The sequence below is a fragment of the Nerophis ophidion genome, linkage group LG20, assembly GCF_033978795.1.
Source record: "Nerophis ophidion isolate RoL-2023_Sa linkage group LG20, RoL_Noph_v1.0, whole genome shotgun sequence".
NCBI classification, from domain to species: Eukaryota; Metazoa; Chordata; class Actinopteri; order Syngnathiformes; family Syngnathidae; genus Nerophis; species Nerophis ophidion.
The window spans coordinates 23,955,879-23,978,407 of NC_084630.1; the positions used below are offsets into that span (position 1 = coordinate 23,955,879).

Genomic DNA, 22,529 nt, shown 5'->3' on the forward strand with positions numbered 1-22,529 from the left:
CAAACAGAACTGACAGCGATAGACGGCAGGCCACAGCACACACTGGCGCCATCTTGGATTTCTCTCTCTCTCTCTCTCTCTCTCTCACACATTCTCTCTCACAACAACCTTCTGGTTGTTGTGAGAGAGAAGACAGCAGAGGCACAGAATCCACGTTGCCTGAAGTCCAGTGTCAAATTTCCACAATCGGTAATGGTCTGGGGTGCCATGTCATCTGCTGGTGTTGGTCCACTGTGTTTCCTGAGGTCTAGGGTCAATGCAGCAGTCTACCAGGAAGTTTTAGAACACTTTATGCTGCCTGCCGCCGACCAATTTTACGGAGGTGAAGATTTCATTTTCCAACATGACTTGGCACCTGCACACAGGGCCAAATCTACCAGTACCTGGTTTAAGGACCATGGTATCCCTGTTCTTGATTGGCCTGCAAACTCACCTGACCTTAACCCCACAGAAAACCTATGGGGTATTGTGAAGCGGAAGATGCGAGATGCCAGACCCAACAATGCTGAAGAGCTGAAGGCCACTATTAAAGCAACCTGGGCTCTCATAACACCTGAGGAGTGCAACAGACTGGTGGACTCCATGCCACGCCGTATTGCTGCAGCAATTCAGGCAAAAGGAGCTGCAACTAAGTATTGATTGCCGTACATGCTGAAACTTTCCATGTTCATACTTTTCAGTTGGCCCACATTTCTAAAAAATATTTTTTGGTACTGGTCGTAACTAATATTAAAATTTTCTGAGATACTGAATTTGGGATTTTCAGTAATTGTCAGTACTAATCATCAACATTTAAAGAAATAAACATTTCAAATATATCACTATGTGTGTAATGAATTGATATAATATGTAAGTTTCACGTTCTGAATATAATTACTGAAAAATCAACTTTTTCATGATATTCTAATAATATGAACAGCACCTGTATAACTACACAATACAAAACCAAACAAAAATCATCAAGCAAACTAATTTACAGACTCATATAAAATATTACTTTCCTTTTAAAAACATGTTTACTTTCGGTATAGCTCGGTTGGTAGAGTGGCCGTGCCAGCAACTTGAGGGTTGCAGGTTCGATCCCCGCTTACGCCATACTAGTTACTGCCGTTGTGTCCTTGGGCAAGACACTTTACCCACCTGCTCCCAGTGCCACCCACACTGGTTTGAATGTAACTTAGATATTGGGTTTCACTATGTAAAGCGCTTTCAGTCACTAGAGAAAAAGCGCTATATAAATATAATTCACTTCACTTCACACTTCAATGCCGGAGAGAATTGGAGGCAGGTTATTCCAGAGCCATAAAGATCTACAAATAAAAGATTTCCACAAAGCATTCCCAGGAAGAATCCTCGAGCTCGGCAGAGTAACCGTGTAATACCATGTGGAAGCCTGTAGCTAATTGCTTCGTAGATGTCGGAAACAACGATGATAGTTTGTGGTAATCACAATATGCAGATGACAGCGGGAGGCAGTGTGCAGGTAAAAATGTATCTGATGCTTAAACCAGAAACAAACAAAAGGTGAGTGCCCCTAAGAAAAAGTGTTGAAGCTTAGGGAAGGCTATGCAGAACCAAACTGGCTACAAAATAAAAACAGAATGGTGGACGACAGCAAAGACTTACAGCGTGCGGAGCAGCAGATGGCGTCCACAAAGTATAGCCGTACGTGACGACAACGTCCACACAATAGGATAAAAACAACTGAAATAGTTTTGATTGCTAAAAACAGAGCAGGTGTGGGGAATAGAGTTCAGGGAAGACATGAAACTGCTACAGGAAAATACCAAAAAAAGAGAAAAAGCCACCAAAATAGGAGTGCAAGACAAGGAGTAAAAGACTACATACAGGAAAGGAGCAAAAAAGTAAAAATAAGTCAGGGTGTGATGTGACAGGTGGTGACAGTACACCTACTTTGAGACAAGAGCTATAGTCATGCATGCTTGTTATGCTTTAGAGCAGGGGTCACCAACACGGCGCCCACGGGCACCAGGTCGCCCGTCAGTACCAGATGAGTCGTCCGCTGGCCCGTTCGAAAAATAGCAGCACTTACCAGTGAGCTGCCTCTATTTTTTTTAAATTGTATTTATTTACTAGCAAGCTGGTCTCGCTTTGCTCAACATTTTTAATTCTAAGAGAGACAAAACTAAAATAGAATTTGAAAATCCAAGAAGAAGACTTGGACTTCACTTGTTTAAATAAATTCATTTATTTTTTTACTTTGCTTCTTATAACTTTCAGAAAGACAATTTTAGAGAAAAAAAATACAACCTTAAAAATGATTTTAGGATTTTTAAACACATATACCTTTTTACCTTTTAAATTCCTTCCTCTTCTTTCCTGACAATTTAAATCAATGTTCAAGTAAATTTATTTTTTTATTGTAAAGAATAATAAATACATTTTAATTAAATTCTTCATTTCTAACTTCTGTTCTTTCGACCAATAATATTTGTGAAATATTTCTTCAAACTTATGATTAAAATTCAAAAAAATAATTCTGGCAAATCTAGAAAATCTGTAGAATCAAATTTAAATCTTATTTCAAAGTCTTTTGAATTTCTTTAAAAAATTTTGTTCTGGAAAATCTAGAAGAAATAATGATTTGTCTTTGTTAGAAATATAGCTTGGTCCAATTTGTTATATATTCTAACAAAGTGCAGATTGGATTTTAACCTATTTAAAACATGGCATCAAAATTCTAAAATTAATCTTAATCAGAAAAAAATTACCAATGATGTTCCATAAATTATTTTTTTTTTTTTTTTCAAAAAGATTCGAATGAGCTAGTTTTTCTTTTCTTTTTGTCGGTAGAATTTTGAATTTTAAACAGTCGAAATTGAAGATAAACTATGTTTCAAATTTAATTTTCATTTTTTTCCTGTTTTCTCCTCTTTTAAACTGTTCAATTAAGTGGTTTTTTTTTCATCATTTATTCTCTATAAAAAACCTTCTGTAAAAGGAAAAAAATTATACGACGGAATGACGGACAGAAATACCCATTATTTTTTATATATACAGATTTATTTATTAAAGATAAATTGAGCAAATTGGCTATTTCTGGCAATTTATTTAAGTGTGTATCAAACTGGTAGCCCTTGGCATTAATCAGTACCCAAGAAGTAGCTCTTGGTTTCAAAAAGGTTGGTGACCCCTGCTTTAAAGTCATAACCAACAATTGCGACTTTTTACTGTCAACTGAGTTTGTTTTTTTTAAAGGGGAACATTATCACAATTTCAAAAGGGTTAAAAATGATAAAACTCAGTTCCCAGTGGCTTGTTGTATTTTTTGAAGTTTTTTTCAAAATGTTACTGGCCCCGGAATATCCCTAAAAAAAGCTTTAAAGTGCCTTTTTTTCGCTCTCTGCGAAGACACTGTCCATTTTCCTGTGACGTCATACAGTGCTGCCAATGTAAACAAACAACGGCGAATACCACAGCAAAATATAGCGACATTAGCTCGGATTCAGACTCTGATTTCAGCGACTTAAGCGATTCAACAGATTACGCATGTATTGAAACGGATGGTTGGAGTATGAAAGTTTTGAAGAAGAAACTGAAGCTATTGAGCGAATAGCTATTGACGCTATTCATAGCCATAGCATGGCCGAATAGCTGCGTTAGCATCGCCGGTAAAATGTGCGGACCAAACGATCAGGACTTCCGCATCTTTTGACACTGGAGCAACTTAAATCCGTCGATTGGTAAGTGTTTATTTTGCATTAAATGTGGGTGGAAGTAAACGTAATATAGTTGCAAATGCATTTGCAGGTCATCCATACATCTCTGTGCCTTGTCTGCTTTAGCACCGCCGGTAAATAGCATGTTAGCATCGATTAGCATAGCATGTTAGCATCGATTAGCTGGCAGTCAACATCAACTAAAAACTCACCTTTGTGATTTAGTTGACTTTATAGTTGCAAATGTATCTGCAGGTTATCTATACATCTCTGTGCCATGTCTGTCTTAGCACCGCCGGTAAATAGCATGTTAGCATCGATTAGCGTAGCATGTTAGCATCTATTAGCTGGCAGTCACGCCGCGACCAAATATGTCTGATTAGCACATAAGTCAACATCAACAAAACTCACCTTTGTGATTTTGTTGACTTTATCGTTGCAAATGCATCTGCAGGTTATCCATACATCTCTGTGCCATGTCTGTCATCGCCGGTAAAATGTGGAGACACTCTGGCACATTCAATGGGGGTCCGGCAGCAGATTTCTTGCCAGTGGTGCAACTTGAATCCCTCCCTGTTAGTATTGTTACACCCTCCGACAACACACCGACGAGGCATGATGTCTCCAAGGTTCCAAATAATAGTTGAAAAAACGGAAAATAACAGAGCTGAGACGCGGTGTTTGCAATGTGTTGAAAATGAAAATGGCGGCCGTATTTCCTCGGTGACGTCACGTTCTGACATCATCGCCACAGAGCGATAAACAGAAAGGCGTTTAATCCGCCAAAATTCCCCCATTTAGAGTTCGGAAATCGGTTAAAAAAATATATGGTCTTTTTTTCTGCACCATCAAGGTATATATCGACGCCTTTCTGTTAATCGCGCTGGAAGCGATGACGTCAGAATGTGACGTCGCAGAGGTAACACACCCGCCCTTTTCATTTTCAACACTTTACAAACACCGGGTCTCAGCTCTGTTATTTTCCGTTTTTTTGACTATTTTTTGGAACCTTGGAGACATCATGCCTCGTCGGTGTGTTGTCGGAGGGTGTAACAACATTAACAGGGAGGGACTCAAGTTGCACCACTGGCCCGAAGATGGCAAAGTGTCTGCCGCCAGACCCCCATTGAATGTGCCAGAGTGTCTCCACATTTGACCGGCGATGCTAAGGCAGACATGGCACAGAGATGTATGGATAACCTGCAAATGCATTTGCAACGATAGTCAACGAAATCACAAAGGTGAGTTTTGTTGATGTTGACTGCCAGCTAATCGATGCTAACATGCTACGCTAATCGATGCTAACATGCTATTTACCGGCGGTAAATAGCATGTTAGCGTCAATAGCTATTCGCTCAATAGCTTCAGTTTCTTCTTCAAAACTTTCATACTCCAACCATCCGTTTCAATACATGCGTAATCTGTTGAATCGCTTAAGTCGCTGAAATCCGAGTTTGAATCCGAGCTAATGTCGCTATATCTTGCTGTGGTATTCCCATTGTTTGTTTACATTGGCAGCACTGTGTGACGTCACAGGGAAATGGCCAGTGTCTTCGCAGAGAGCCGAAAATAAGGCACTTTAAAGCTTTATTTAGGGATATTCCGAGACCGGTAAAATTTTGAAAAAAACTTCAAAAAATACAACAAGTCACTGGGAACTGATTTTTATTGTTTTTAACCCTTTTGAAATTGTGATAATGTTCACCTTTAATGATTTCTGCTAGTGGTGTGCCTTTGCAATTGTTCAATGAAAACAATGCGCCTTGGCTCAAAAAAGGATGAAAAACACTGGAGTAAACCGTCTTTGCGGAGAATAGAGCGTCTGTTTAGCTCATCTTGCGGCGACGGGGAATGAAGGCACTTTTCAAAGGCAGGTGCAGGAATGCCACAAGTCAGTCATTTTTCTGCCTTCTGAGGAGTCTCAATGGCCCAATTTGTGATCTTTGCATGCATCTTCAAGATAATTGCAGGGTTTAGTCCCTCAAATAATTTCTCTTGTCAAACTTACTCTCAACTCCATATAAAACCTCTGGTGTGCATAAAAAACTGTTCGATGAACATAATGTTTGGGATGACTTAGTCAGTCAGTCCCTGGACACACAAGTTTCAATCATAAGACTATTCAGCGTCTTCAAAGGCACTGATGTGACTTCCAGCAAGAAGACGGATTGGAAAAGAAGTGAAGAGGAGGAATGTCTCTGGTCATGTGACCAGGAAGGCAGATTCCATTCTCAGATTGCTAATCACACAACTGGAATGGGAGGAGTATTAAACTATTACAGTAGATTTTTGTCTGCTGTGGTGATGATTCTTCCATCATTTTGTAGTCCTACTCAAAATTGATTAACAGGGGGAAAAATGCCATGCCACCATTTCACAAATAGTACTGCTAAAAGTGGAAATGAGATCAATACTGGACAGTTTTTTTAACGCAAAACTCTTGGCTAAACCTCCTCCAACCTCCGAGGACAAAGTTCCAAACTATGGGAGACACTCTCCCTGACCACCTGAGGTCACCACATTTGATTGATTGATTGATTGATACTTTTATTAGTAGATTGCACAGTTCAGTACATATTCCGTACAATTGACCACTAAATGGTAACACCCCAATAAGTTTTTCAACTTGTTTAAGTCGGGGTCCACGTTAATCAATGAATGTTTTTAAAAAAGGCTTAAAAACCCTTCTTTTTAAAAAAGCCTTTTTTTTTTTTGATGTGTGCTAGTTTTAGTTTTTATTTTTATTTTACTTGTTGGGGGCAGCTATTTGTGGTTTTAGCGTTGTTTTGTTTTTGTGGTTTGTTTTGAATGCACTGTAGCACTTTGAGGTTGTTAGCTCAATGTAAAGGGCTTTTAAAAATAAAATATGTTATTATTTTTGAAAAATGATGACTTGATTGACCAGAGAACATACATAGATCAGAGATGAAGTTAAGCATAAACGTGTCATTTAGTTAGTGATTTGTGGGGGTGTTTCAGTCCTGTTCCTGGGGGGACATTTCCATTCAGAATCAATTCAACACGATTCTCGGTTCAAACTGCGTCTCATTATGTATTATTTGATATAATAATATAATGGAACTTTTTCAAAACAGCTTAGAGGTTGGAAAATTTTCTAGCTGCATGAAGATGGTAATAAATTAATTCTTATTAAATAATATGGATATACTTTTTAAATACATAAGCGAAAAGCAGTTAAGTTGTCATGTTGTCCATCCACCCATCCATTTTCTACCGCTTATTCCCTTTGGGGTAGCGGGGGGCGCTGGTGCCTATATCAGCTTCAATCGGGCGGAAGGCGGAGTACACCCTGGACAAGTCGCTACCTCATCGCAGGGCCAAAACAGATAGACAACGTTCACACATTAGGGACCATTAAGTGTTGCCAATCAACCTATTGGAGGTGGGAGGGGCCTATCCCCAGGTGCATGTCTTTGGAGGCGGGAGAAGCCTATCCCCTGGTGCAAGTCTTTGGAAGCCAATATGTGGTCTGGTCTGGAGACAAACACAACATATTGGCTTCTCAACACACCCAGAAGTGGACTCTGGTCTGGTCTGGGGAAAAACACAACATATTGGCTTCTCAACACACCCAGAAGTGGACTCTGGTCTGGTCTGGGGACAAACACAACATATTGGCTTCTCAACACACCCAGAAGTGGACTCTGGTCTGGTCTGGGGACAAACACAACATATTGGCTTCTCAACACACCCAGAAGTGGACTCTGGTCTGGTCTGGGGACAAACACAACATATTGGCTTCTCAACACACCCAGAAGTGGACTCTGGTCTGGTTTGGGGACAAACACAACATATTGGCTTCTCAACACACCCAGAAGTGGACACTAGTCTGGTCTGGGGACAAACACAACATATTGGCTTCTCAACACACCCAGAAGTGGACTCTGGTCTGGTTTGGGGACAAACACAACATATTGGCTTCTCAACACAACAAGAAGTGGACACTAGTCTGGTCTGGGGACAAACACAACATATTGGCTTCTCAACACACCCAGAAGTGGACTCTGGTCTGGGGACAAACACAACATATCCCCATGTGCATGTCTTTGGAAGTGGGAGGGGCCTATCCCCAGGTGCATGTCTTTGGAGGTGGGAGGAAGCCGGAGTACCCGGAGGGAACCCACGCAGTCACGTGGAGAACATGCAAACTCCACACAGAAAGATCCCGAGCCCGGGATTGAACCCGGGACTACTCAGGACCTTGGTATTGTGAGGCAGACGCACTAACCCCCTCTTCCACCGTGAAGCCCAGACAATAAATGTAATTTCATATTTAATGAAATAGATGATGAATGTAATAGAAGAGTCACCTTGAAGTACATCGGCTCCACTTTGTGTTTGACGGCATGAGCTTTTCCCACCAGGGCCAAGACCGAGGACACCTTCTCCGGGTCGTTGAGGTTCTCCACCACCGTGTTGATGGCGTTCATCACCCTGCGGGCGTGGTGTCGCAGCTGGGAGCTGCGCTCCATCTCCTCAGGGTCCTCCATGTCCTGGAACTGGCTGAAGTACTGCTTGGCAGAGGGGAAGTTGACAAAGAACCTGGGGACAAACACAACATATTGGCTTCTCAACACACCCAGAAGTGGACTCTGGTCTGGTCTGGGGAAAAACACAACATATTGGCTTCTCAACACACCCAGAAGTGGACTCTGGTCTGATCTGGGGACAAACACAACATATTGGCTTCTCAACACACCCAGAAGTGTACTCAGGTCTGGTCTGGGGACAAACACAACATATTGGCTTCTCAACACACCCAGAAGTGGACTCTGGTCTGGTCTGGGGACAAACACAGCATATTGGCTTCTCAACACACCCAGAAGTGGACTCTGGTCTGGTCTGGGGACAAACACAACATATTGGCTTCTCAACACACTCAGAAGTGGACTCTGGTCTGGATCGGTGGGTGCTTGACTTCTGGACCTGGTACTTGTGCATTGAAAAGATGAGACTATCAACTTGGTCCTGTGACCTCATCGAAAAGTTATCACAGCGCTCATGCTGACCAACATTTCATTCTGGTTCCAGTTTGACCCTGGGCAGTCCTGCTCAGATGCAGACTTTGCCTTGGCAGGCCGAGAGAGGCTTGCCTGGCCTGCAGCATTTCTAGCTAGCATACCAGCTGTCCCCCTGAAGGTGCAGTACTCGGTTCCACAGCAGGGGGCGCTCACCTCTCCAAGATTTTTCAAGAGCAGTGCTGGCTATTGGGTTGACGGCTAGGGCTGTTAGCGCGGTAGTTAGCACACTCGTCTTTAACACTGGTGACCTAGGTTTGAGTCCTGAACGGAAAAGAAAGCAGGGACTGAACCACACGGATTACAGTGGTGTCGTGACCCGGATGAGAGTAGTTTGCATCAGGAAGACAACACATGATGCAAGTGTCCTATATTAGCCTACTATCAAAATGTACATGATGATGCAGTATTTTTGTGATAAGACAAGTCGTCCATCAAGTAAGGGAATGTAACTGGCTTTGACTGCACGGACTAGAAGGTTCCCCACACGCCAGACTGACGGACTAGAAGATTCCTCACACGCCAGACTAGAAGGTTCCTCACACGCCAGACTGGATGGACTCCAAGGTTCCTCACACGCCAGACTGGAAGGACGATAAGGTTCCTCGCACGCCAGACTGCACGGACTAGAAGGTTCCCCGCACGCCAGAATGGACGGACTAGAAGGTTCCCCGCACGCCAGACTGGACGGACTAGAAGGTTCCCCGCACGCCCAGGACTGGACGGACTAGAAGGTTCCCCGCACGCCAGACTGGACGGACTAGAAGGTTCCCCGCACGCCAGACTGGACGGACTAGAAGGTTCCTCGCACGCCAGACTGGACGGACTAGAAGGTTCCTCACACGCAAGACTGGACGGACTAGAAGGTTCCTCACACGCCAGACTGGACGGACTAGAAGGTTCCTCACACGCCAGACTGGACGAACTACAAGGTTCCTCACACGCCAGACTGGCGGACTAGAAGTTCCTCACACGCCAGACTGGGCGGACTAGAAGGTTCCTCACACGCCAGAATGGACGGACTAGAAGGTTCCTCACAGGCCAGACTGGACGGACTAGAAGGTTCCTCACACGCCAGACTGGATGAACTAGAAGGTTCCTCACACGCCAGACTGGGCGGACTAGAGGTTCCTCACACGCCAGAATGACGGACTAGAAGGTTCCTCACAGGCCAGACTGGACGGACTAGAAGGTTCCTCAAAGGCCAGACTGGACGGACTAGAAGTTTCCTCACAACGCCAGACTGGACGGACTAGAAGTTTCCTCGCACGCCAGACTGGACGGGCTAGAAGGTTCCCCGCACGCCAGACTGGACAGACTAGAAGGTCCCGCACGCCAGAATGGACGGACTAGAAGGTTCCTCGCACGGCAGACTGGACGGGACTATAAGGTTCCTCGCACGGCAGACTTGACGGACTAGAAGGTTCCTCACACGCCAGACTGGACGGACTAGAAGGTTCCTCACACGCCAGACTGGACGGACTAGAAGGTTCCTCGCACGCCAGACTGGACGGACTAGAAGGTTCCTCGCACGCCAGACTGGACGGACTAGAAGGTTCCTCGCACGCCAGACTGGACGGACTAGAAGGTTCCTCACACGCCAGACTGGACGGACTAGAAGGTTCCTCACACGCCAGACTGGACGGACTACAAGGTTCCTAACACGCCAGACTGGGGCGACTAGAAGGTTCCTCACACGCCAGAATGGACGGACTAGAAGGGTTTCCTCACAGGCCAGACTGGACGGACTAGAAGGTTCCTCACACGCCAGACTGGATGGACTAGAAGGTTCCTCACACGCCAGACTGGATGGACTAGAAGGTTCCTCACACGCCAGACTGGATGGACTAGAAGGTTCCTCACACGCCAGACTGGATGGAATAGAAGGTTCCTCACACACGCCAGACTGGATGGACTACAAGGTTCCTCACAGGCCATGGAGACCAAGGACTTGTCCTTTAATTCTCTTTTCTCTCAAGGCCAGACAAATGGTGGCCAAGAAGAAAAGAGAAGAAGAAGATGTGATGAACACCAAATGAATGTCTGTCGCCCTCAGATAAGACCCCCCCCCCCCCCCCCCCGCCCCCTCACTTTTTTGAACCCCCCCCGAGGGGATCCTGTCAGCCTTAAACCTGGAAATCACTTAGTCACACTCATATCGGTCGCCATGGTAACGGCTTGGCATCCATTTTAACAACACTTTCCGAGGCTTTTCTTCAATAGCCCGCCATTCTAATCCCACACCGGGAGTGCAGAGGAGAAACACTCTGCCTTTTGAAGATGTCCGGCACCCAGACATGAGCATCACTTGCTTCTATGTGGCAATGAAGTACTTTCTTACTAAATGTATTACTTCTACTTTGTCATGTTTATCAATATTTTAATATTATCTGATCATGCAACAAAAGTGTATATTCCTACATTTTGTCCAAATAAGCACAAATACTTCATTATCTGCCCATCAACCTGACTTTTTAATCGAAGTTAATCGCCCTATTTCTCCGATTAATCGCGATTAACTGCATTGTATACGCAAAGCCCAATAATGAATTCAAAAGTAGTGTGTAATGCACCTTTATTGGAATATTCTCCCACATGAACAAAAGCGCCAAAACATTTGTTGTGCAAACACAATTTAAATCAGTCCTTGTTGAACAGTAGCAGTTGAATAACATTTTATGAAAATCAACTCAAAAAATGTAAATACAAACATTTAAGTTTATTGCCACTGCCAGGGTATTTAAGTTATCCTGTTTGTTATGGAAAATAAATATAATCTACATACAAATCTCTGAACCACAATCATAACATCTGAACAGGCAATTTCTGAGGTAACAGCAGAAACATTTTTTTTATCAGGGATCTTATGTTTAAAAAACCTATATTATAGGTAGTGGGCTGTTTTAGGGAATTTTTTTATCAAATTATCCCTAGTAGCAATATTAATAATGTTGTGTTTATTCTGCGTAGTGCACTTAAAATAATTATGACCATATCTAGGAATTGATATGATGGGAATTTTCCGATTGTTTGCTTGGTGCTTTGATAAACTGAACGCATCATATACATGGTACTATATTGTGATGTTATGAGCCAGGGAAAAAAAGAACTACCCTACCCAGCACGCAACAGGAGTGACGAGCATGCGCGGTAGCCCGGTATAGGTTGTGTCGCCATGACGGCATCTTGTATGTTGTGATATGCACGCTCTGAATGTAAGCGTTAAGAACTCAGCCAACACGCCTCGTCTGCATTATTGATAAATAGACAGACAACACATATACTCCGCTGCTTCACAGGCCGCTGGATGTAGCCGGCAAAGTATTCCCATGCTAGCTAGCCGGTCTAGCAAGCACGCGTCATTCAGTCCAAAACGGCCCGATCTATCCACATCCAGAATTGTATGGCGGTCGTAAGTGATCCCGGAGTGACCACGCTGTAAGCCAGCCATGAAATTTGCAGAATTGTCCGGTATTTTTGCCGAATGTTCCATCTTTACCAAGAGCCCCTCGACGCCGAAGAATATCCGGCCGACGCCATCTTGTTAAGAAAAGGCGCTAACAAAATAAAAGCATGTAAACAACATACGCAAATGTGCGATAAAATAATTGTCGACGTTAATAGATTGATGAGTTAACTCGTAATTAACGCATTAATTTGCCCACCCCTTATAAATACATACATATATACACATACATATACATTTCGATTCTTGAGCTGAATATTTGATTCCGAATCGATTTTCCATTCGACACGATTCTCTTTCTCAAATGTATCCTTGCAATGCATTATTTGCTATAAAAATGCTAATTAAAAATGTTTAAAACAGCTTAAAAAGAGCTCCTCTTGGGTATTGATGCCTGATGTGTACGTGCAGAGAGTTAGCCGGAGAGAACGTATTTTGCAAAATTGATTCTTGGAGGGGGGAAAATGTAATTATATTATTTAACATTCTTTGTTTTTGTTTTTTGTTTTTTTAACAATTGATTCTTAAAAATATATATTTTTTATCATCATGAATCTATTTTGAATTGGAATAAGTGAGAATTGTTATTTGGATGTGAATCGGGTTTTTTTTCAGCACTCCTTGTGTTTTTACCTTGTGCAGTAGACCTAAGTATTCATTAAGTACCACCATAATGACAACATCAAATACAGTAGTATAGTAGACCTAAGTATTCATTAAGTACCACCATAATGACATTAAATACAGTTGTATAGTAGACCTAAGTATTCATTAAGTACCACCGTAATGACATTACATACAGTAGTGTAGTAGACCTAAGTATTCATTAAGTACCACCATAATGACAACATTAAATACAGTAGTATAGTAGACCTAAGTATTCATTAAGTACCACCATAATGACATTATATACAGTAGTGTAGTAGACGTAAGTATTCATTAAGTACCACCATAATGACAACATTAAATACAGTAGTATAGTAGACCTAAGTATTCATTAAGTACCACCATAATGACATTAAATACAGTAGTGTAGTAGACCTAAGTATTCATTAAGTACCACCATAATGACATTAAATACAGTAGTGTAGTAGACCTAAGTATTCATTAAGTACCACCATCATGACAACATTAAATAAAGTAGTGTAGTAGACCTAAGTATTCATTAAGTACCACCATAATAACATTACAGTAGTGTAGTAGACCTAAGTATTCATTAAGTACCACCATAATGGAATTATGCAAGATGGCGGCGCCCGGACGGGCTGCGACACTGCGGTGCTCTTGCTAAAGATGGAACATTTGGCGGAAATGCCGGACAGTTCTGCAGACTTCATGGCTGGCTCGCATCGTGGTCACTCCGTGATCACGTACGACCGCCAGACACTTCTGGATATGGACATATTGGGCCGTTTTGGACTGATAGACGCGGGCGTGCTAAACATGCTAACTAGCATGGGGATTCGTCGGCGGCTACGTCCAGCGGCCTGTGAAGCAGCGGAGTCTAGTAGCAGCGGGGGCCGTCTACGGAGCAGACGCCAGCGGTGTGATCGGAAACGCGGATGTCGAGCGGGGCTAAAAACAAAGCAGAAGGCTAATCCCCACAGAACACCACTTTCCTCCATCCCGAAGACGGATTTAGATGGAAAATGCGAGACTACTGGTCTGGGTAAGGAGTCTGTTAAATTAGAACAAGTTTTTTCTGCTTTGAGTGTTTCAGAGTTGGACATGTGTTTTACTGAGGTGGCTAACTATGATGCGTGCAGTTTATCAAAGCAACAAACAAACAATCGGAAAATCCCCGTTACTGAGGTGGCTAACCATGATGCGTGCAGTTTATCAAAGCAACAAACAAACAATCGGATCATTCCCGTCGTATCAATTCCTAGATATGGTCGTAATTATACTGAATGCACTGGGCATAATAAACACAACATTATTAATATTGCTACTACGGATAATTTGATCAAAAATTCCCTAAAACAGCCCACTACCTATAATATAGGTTTTTTAAACATAAGATCATTGTCTCCTAAAACGTTGTTAGTTAATGATATTATCAGAGACAACAATCTTAACGTCATCGGTCTCAGTGAAACCTGGCTTAAACCAAACGACTTTTTTGCGCTAAATGAGGCATGTCCTCCTAACTTTACACATGCGCATATTGCCCGTCCGCTTAAAAGGGGTGGGGGGGTCGCACTAATATACAACGAAAACTTTAACCTTAGTCCTAACATAAATAATAAATATAAATCGTTTGAGGTGCTTACTATGAGGTCTGTCACACCGCTGCCTCTACACCTGGCTGTTATCTACCGCCCCCCAGGGCCCTGTTCGGACTTTATCAATGAATTCTCAGAGTTCGTTGCTGATCTAGTGACACACGCCGATAATATAATCATAATGGGGGACTTTAATATCCATATGAATGCCCCATCGGACCCACCGTGCGTAGCGCTCCAGACTATAATTGATAGCTGTGGTCTCACACAAATAATAAATGAACCCACGCATCGCAACGGTAATACGATAGACCTAGTGCTTGTCAGGGGTATCACCGCTTCCAAAGTTACGATACTCCCGTATACTAAAGTATTGTCCGATCATTACCTTATAAAATTCGAGGTTCAGACGCATGTTCGTCAAACTAATAATAATAATAACTGCTATAGCAGCCGCAACATTAATACGGCCACAACGACAACTCTTGCTGACCTACTGCCCTCGGTAATGGCACCATTCCCAAAGTATGTGGGCTCTATTGATAACCTCACTAACAACTTTAACGACGCCCTGCGCGAAACCATTGATAACATAGCACCGCTAAAGTTAAAAAAGACTCCAAAAAAGCGCACCCCGTGGTTTACAGAAGAAACTAGAGCTCAGAAATTATTATGCAGAAAGCTGGAACGCAAATGGCGCACGACTAAACTTGAGGTGCACCATCAAGCATTTAGTGATGGTTTAATAACTTATAAACGCATGCTTACCTTAGCTAAAGCTAATTATTACTCAAATCTCATCCACCGTAATAAAAACGATCCTAAATTTTTGTTTAGTACGGTAGCATCGCTTACCCAACAAGGGACTCCTTCCAGTAGCTCCACCCACTCAGCTGATGACTTTATGCAATTCTTTAGTAAGAAAATTGAAGTCATTAGAAAGGAGATTAAAGACAATGCGTCCCAGCTACAACGGGGTTCTATTAACACTGACACGATTGTATATACGGCGGATACTGCCCTCCGAAATAGTTTCTCTCGTTTTGAGGAAATAACATTAGAGGAATTGTTACAACGTGTAAATGGAATAAAACAAACAACATGTTTACTTGACCCTCTTCCTGGGAAACTGATCAAGGAGCTCTTTGTATTATTAGGTCCATCAGTGCTAAATATTATAAACTTATCACTTTCCTCGGGCACTGTTCCCCTAGCATTCAAAAAAGCGGTTATTCATCCTCTTCTTAAAAGACCTAACCTCGATCCTGACCTCATGGTAAACTACCGACCGGTGTCTCACCTTCCCTTTATTTCAAAAATCCTCGAAAAAATTGTTGCGGAGCAGTTAAATGAACACTTAGCGTCTAACAATCTATGTGAAACCTTTCAATCCGGTTTCAGGGCAAATCACTCGACGGAGACAGCCCTCGCAAAAATGACTAATGATCTATTGCTAACGATGGATTCTGATGCGTCATCTATGTTGCTGCTCCTCGATCTTAGCGCTGCTTTCGATACCGTCGATCATAATATTTTATTAGAACGTATCAAAACACGAATTGGTATGTCAGACTTAGCCCTGTCTTGGTTTAACTCTTATCTTACTGATAGGATGCAGTGTGTCTCCCATAACAATGTGACCTCGGACTACGTTAAGGTAACGTGTGGAGTTCCCCAGGGTTCGGTCCTTGGCCCTGCACTCTTCAGCATCTACATGCTGCCGCTAGGTGACATCATACGCAAATACGGTGTTAGCTTTCACTGTTATGCTGATGACACCCAACTCTACATGCCCCTAAAGCTGACCAACACGCCGGATTGTAGTCAGCTGGAGGCGTGTCTTAATGAAATTAAACAATGGATGTCCGCTAACTTTTTGCAACTCAATGCCAAAAAAACGGAAATGCTGATTATCGGTCCTGCTAGACACCGAACTCTATTTAATAATACAACTCTAACATTTGACAACCAAACAATTAAACAAGGCGACACGGTAAAGAATCTGGGTATTATCTTCGACCCAACTCTCTCCTTTGAGGCACACATTAAAAGCGTTACTAAAACGGCCTTCTTTCATCTCCGTAATATCGCTAAAATTCGCTCCATTCTGTCCACTAAGGACGCTGAGATCATTATCCATGCGTTTGTTACGTCTCGCCTCGACTACTGTAACGTATTATTTTCGGGTCTCCCCATGTCTAGCATTAAAAGATTACAGTTGGTACAAAATGCGGCTGCTAGACTTTTGACAAGAACAAGAAAGTTTGATCACATTACGCCTGTACTGGCTCACCTGCACTGGCTTCCTGTGCACTTAAGATGTGACTTTAAGGTTTTACTACTTACGTATAAAATACTACACGGTCTAGCTCCATCCTATCTTGCCGATTGTATTGTACCATATGTCCCGGCAAGAAATCTGCGTTCAAAGGATTCCGGCTTGTTAGTGATTCCCAAAGCCCAAAAAAAGTCTGCGGGCTATAGAGCGTTTTCCGTTCGGGCTCCAGTACTCTGGAATGCCCTCCCGGTAACAGTTCGAGATGCCACCTCAGTAGAAGCATTTAAGTCTCACCTTAAAACTCATTTGTATACTGTAGCCTTTAAATAGACTCCCTTTTTAGACCAGTTGATCTGCTGTTTCTTTTCTTTTTCTTCTATGTCCCACTCTCCCCTGTGGAGGGGGTCCGGTCCGATCCGGTGGCCATGTACTGCTTGCCTGTGTATCGGCTGTGTATCGGCTGGGGACATCTCTGCGCTGCTGATCCGCCTCGACATCTCTGCGCTGCTGATCCGCCTCCGCTTGGGATGGTTTCCTGCTGGCTCCGCTGTGAACGGGACTCTCGCTGCTGAGTTGGAACCGCTTTGGACTGGACTCTCGCGACTGTGTTGGATCCATTGTGGATTGAACTTTCACAGTATCATGTTAGACCCGCTCGACATCCATTGCTTTCCTCCTCTCTAAGGTTCTCATAATCATTATTGTCACAGACGTCCCACTGGATCATTATTATCACCGATGTCCCACTGGGTGTGAGTTTTCCTTGCCCTTATGTGGGCCTACCGAGGATGTCGTGGTGGTTTGTGCAGCCCTTTGAGACACTAGTGATTTAGGGCTATATAAGTAAACATTGATTGATTGATTGATAATGACAACATTAAATACAGTAGTATAGTAGACCTAAGTATTCATTAAGTACCACCATAATGACATTAAATACAGTAGTGTAGTAGACCTAAGTATTCATTAAGTACCACCATAATGACAACATTAAATACAGTAGTGTAGTAGACCTAAGTATTCATTAAGTACCTCCATAATGACAACATTAAATACAGTAGTGTAGTCGACCTAAGTATTCAATAAGTACCACCATAATTACATTAAATACAGTAGTGTAGTAGACCTAAGTATTCATTAAGTACCACCATGACATTAAATACAGTAGTGTAGTAGACCTAAGTATTCATTAAGTACCACCATAATGAGAACATTAATACAGTAGTGTAGTAGACCTAAGTATTCATTAAATACAGTAGTGTAGTAAACCTAAGAATTCATTACATACAGTAGTGTAGTAGACCTTAGTATTCATTAAGTACCACCATAATGACAACATTAAATACAGTAGTGTAGTAGGGGCGGTTTAGCTCGGTTGGTAGAGTGGCCGTGCCAGCAACTTGAGGGTTGCAGGTTTGATTCCCGCTTCCGCCATCCTAGTCCCTGCCGTTGTGTCCTTGGGCAAGACACTTTACCCACCTGCTCCCAGTGCCACCCACACTGGTTTGAATGTAACTTAGATATTGGGTTTCACTATGTAAAGCGCTTTGAGTCACTAGAGAAAAAGCGCTATATAAATATAATTCACATTCACAGTGTAGTAGACCCAAGTATTCATTAAGTACCACCATAATGACAATATTAAATACAGTAGTGTAGAAGACCTAAGTATTCATTAAGTACCACCATCATGACAACATTAAATTCAGTAGTGTAGTAGACCTAAGTATTCATTAAGTACCACCATAATAACAACATTAAATACAGTAGTGTAGTAGACCTAAGTATTCATTAAATACAGTAGTGTAGTAGACCTAAGTATTCATTACATACAGTAGTGTAGTAGACCTTAGTATTCATTAAGTACCACCATAATGACACAATTAAATACAGTAGTGTAGTAGACCTAAGTATTCAATAAGTACCACCATAATGACAACATTAAATTCAGTAGTGTAGTAGACCTAAGTATTCATTAAGTACCACCATAATAACAACATTAAATACAGTAGTGTAGTAGACCTAAGTATTCATTAAATACAGTAGTGTAGTAAACCTAAGAATTCATTACATACAGTAGTGTAGTAGACCTTAGTATTCATTAAGTACCACCATAATGACAACATTAAATACAGTAGTGTAGTAGACCTAAGTATTCAATAAGTACCACCATAATGACAACATTAAATACAGTAGTGTAGTAGACCTAAGTATTCAATAAGTACCACCATAATGACAACATTAAATACAGTAGTATTGTAGACCTAAGTATTCATTAAGTACCACCATAATGACATTAAATACAGTAGTGTAGTAGACCTAAGTATTCATTAAGTACCACCATAATGACAACATTAAATACAGTAGCATAGTAGACCTAAGTATTCATTAAGTACCACCATAATGACAACATTAAATACAGTAGTGTAGTAGACCTAAGTATTCATTAAGTACCTCCATAATGACAACATTAAATACAGTAGTGAAGTAGACCTAAGTATTCATTAAGTACCACCATAATGACAACATTAAATACAGTAGTGTAGTAGACCTAAGTATTCATTAAGTACCACCATAATGACAATACAGTAGTGTAGTAGACCTAAGTATTCATTAAGTACCACCATAATGAGAACATTAATACAGTAGTGTAGTAGACCCAAGTATTCATTAAGTACCACCATAATGACAACATTAAATACAGTAGTGTAGAATACCTAAGTATTCATTAAGTACCACCATAATGACAACATTAAATACAGTAGTGTAGTAGACCTAAGTATTCATTAAGTACCACCATAATGACATTAAATACAGTAGTGTAGTAGACCTAAGTATTTATTAAGTACCTCCATAATGACAACATTAAACACAGTAGTGTAGTAGACGTAAGTATTCATTAAGTACCACTATAATGACCCACATTATAATACAGTAGTGTAGTATACCCAAGTATTCATTAAGTACCACCATAATGACAATATTAAGTACAGTAATGTAGTAGACCTAAGTAATTATTAAATACAGTGGTGTAGTCGCAGTGTGTTTACAAGACGACGATGAGGCTGTGCCTGCGACTCCTGTCACCTCCATTGTTAGCTGACTCTTGCTGTCATTTCTTTATGATTTAGAATGCATAGAGGAGGAAAAAGGTATGTGAGGATTGTGAATGAGAGACAAACATTCAGTAGAGTTCCCCTCCTTCTTATTGGCGCTGAGTTGGTAGAACGGACAAGCGGTATGAAATGAGCGTTGCAGAGCGCCCCCTGCAGGACGTGTGCGGAACAAGGAGGCTCGAAAGAAGGCGAGTGGTGGCAGCTTGGACTTGCAGAGAAAGTTGCAGACTGACCTGATGAGCACGGACACTCCCACGTCCTCGCAGTTCTTGTAGACCTGGTCCCACGTGTCCTGGATCAGCTCCCTCTCGCCGTCCGACAGCGGCTCGGCGCGCTCCGGACACTCCTCGTCCCCGCCGCGCCGCACCTCCACCTCCACCCCCAGCCTCGGCGGCTCCTGGGGGCTGGGAGACGGCCTGCGAGACATCCTCCTGGCGCGCAGCAGCCCGGAGGATCCCAGCAGAGTCCGCGGGAGGTAGGGAGCCAGGGACGGGGGGAGGGAGACGGCCAGCTGAGACCCCACGGCGAGAGGTGGGAGGAGGTCCGCCGACGAGAAAAGGAGGAAGAGGAGCGGGGGAAATGTCTCCTTGGTTCTTCCTTCAAACTACTTCTTCATGACTTTGTCCTCACTGCTGCTGATGCTGCTACTGATGATGATGATGATGAAGCCCCTCACACTTCTTCTTCCCCATCCTCTTCATCTTCATCCTGTGTGTGTGTGTGTGTGTGTGTGTGTGTGTGTGTGTGTGTGTGTGCGTGTGTGTGTGTGTGTGTGTGTGTTCTTGTATTCCTGCCTTCTTGAGACATGAAGGACGAGTACCTTCCATATGAGGAGGTGTGAAGAAGTGATGGTCCCAATAACATTGCATGTAATAGACCAGGGGTCGGGAACCTTTTTGGCTGAAAGAGCCATACAAGCCAAATATTTTAAAAAGTATTTCAGTGAGAGCCATATAATATATTTTTTAAGACTGAATACAACTAAATGTGTGCATTTTTAAGTAAGACCAACATTTTTAGAGTATGATAAGTCTCTTATTTTTTTTTAATAACATTGTTATTATGAAGCTAACCACCATTAAATAAAATACTTCTTACCATTAATGCGACTTCTTGAACAGGTGCGGTAGAAACCGGATGGATGGATTAAAATGCATGAAAATGTTTTATATTTTGAACGTTATTTTTGACACTGTGATTACCAGCGGAATTATTCATTACTTATTGTGTTAAGCAATGTCAACTAAGATTGATCTGAGAGCCAGATGCAGCTATCAAAAGAGCCACATCTGGCTCTAGAGCCATAGGTTCCCTACCCCTGTAATGAAGTGAAGGGAATTATATTTATATAGCGCTTTTCTCTAGTGACTCAAAGCGCTTTACATAGTGAAACCCAATATCTAAGTTACATTTTTAAACCAGTATGGGTGGCACTGGGAGCAGGTGGGTAAAGTGCCTTGCCCAAGGACACAACAGCAGTGACTAGGATGGCAGAAGCAGGAATCGAACCTGCAACCCTCAAGTTGCTGACACGGCCGCTTTACCAACCGAGCTATACCGCCCCACATAATAGAAATAGACAATGTCTCACTTGTGGTGACATCTATCTAAATAAGGGTGCTCCCAAAAATATTGACTGTCAACATATGAAATAAGTGTGCGTAAGAAACCGAAATGCGCCCCCTTTGGCCAAAATTTACTAAAAATCAATAAATATGTATATAGAGACATACTGTAATAACTTCAAGTAAATAATGAAGATTAGAAGGCAATTACAAAGAAAAAAATGCTACTTTTTTTTATTTTTTTTTTTTACTAAAGTCAGTGTAGGAGCCTAAATACTGTTTAAGTTAATTTACATTTTATGGAAGGTGCTGTATGTTTAGCCAAAAGGGGACTATTTACTTTATTTGCATGATAAGAAATTGATATGTTGAATGCTTAGAGTAATTATATAAAGCTCACTTTAATTGTAATTATTACATTTGTCAAAATGATTTGATGACGTAACTGTTTTAAGTGCATATATGAGGGAAGGATCTGTGTGGTAAGGTGGTTTTTGGACGCAAGATGTCATGGGTAATGGCAGTCAGGTGCGGTGGAATCGAGCCACACAGTTTTTTTGACCTCACTAATACTTATTCATACTTTTTCTAACTCGTACTGCAACAAACTCTTTATTTTGTCATTTATTTGTTCCCACATGGTGACTGTTTTATGTTTTGAATTATTAAGATCACAAGTAAACCGTACAAACCAAGAAGAACGTCTGGAGTTTTGTTTTGTTGTTGCCGCAGCAAGCGGAGTGAATGTGATAGTAGAGGAGCCTCAAGCTTAAGGCTACTTTAGGAATCTACAGTCAGTCTTTTTCTCACAATGTGTCGACTTTTTTCTTAAAAAATTGGGACAATTTCTCATATTAAAGCTCTGGATGCTGTGGGGCTGTCTTGGTTGACAAGACTCTGCAGCATCGCGTGGACATCGGGGCGGTACCTCTGGATTGGCAGACCGGGGTGGTGGTTCCTCTCTTTAAGAAGGGGGACCGGAGGGTGTGTTCCAACTATCGTGGGCTCACACTCCTCAGCCTTCCCGGTAAGGTTTATTCAGGTGTACTGGAGAGGAGGCTACGCCGGATAGTCGAACATCGGATTCAGGAGGAACAGTGTGGTTTTCGTCCTGGTCGTGGAACTGTGGACCAGCTCTATACTCTCCGCAGGGTTCTTGA

The 22,529-nt window shown here is 42.1% G+C and overlaps 1 protein-coding gene across 1 annotated transcript in view; it reads right to left on the minus strand.

Annotated features, from left to right (window-relative positions):
- The window catches only part of LOC133538893 (cytoglobin-2-like), a 37,228-nt gene extending 16,695 nt beyond the window's left edge, over nt 1–20,533 (minus strand). Inside the window, exons 1-2 of the mRNA XM_061880778.1 lie at nt 20,038–20,533; nt 8,012–8,243 (exon numbers count right to left, since the gene is read on the minus strand). Of these exons, the coding sequence (XP_061736762.1) occupies nt 8,012–8,243; nt 20,038–20,231 (426 nt within the window). The 5' untranslated portion in view covers nt 20,232–20,533. The remainder of the gene's footprint in view (nt 1–8,011; nt 8,244–20,037) is intronic.
- Nucleotides 20,534–22,529: the final 1,996 nt, after the last annotated feature.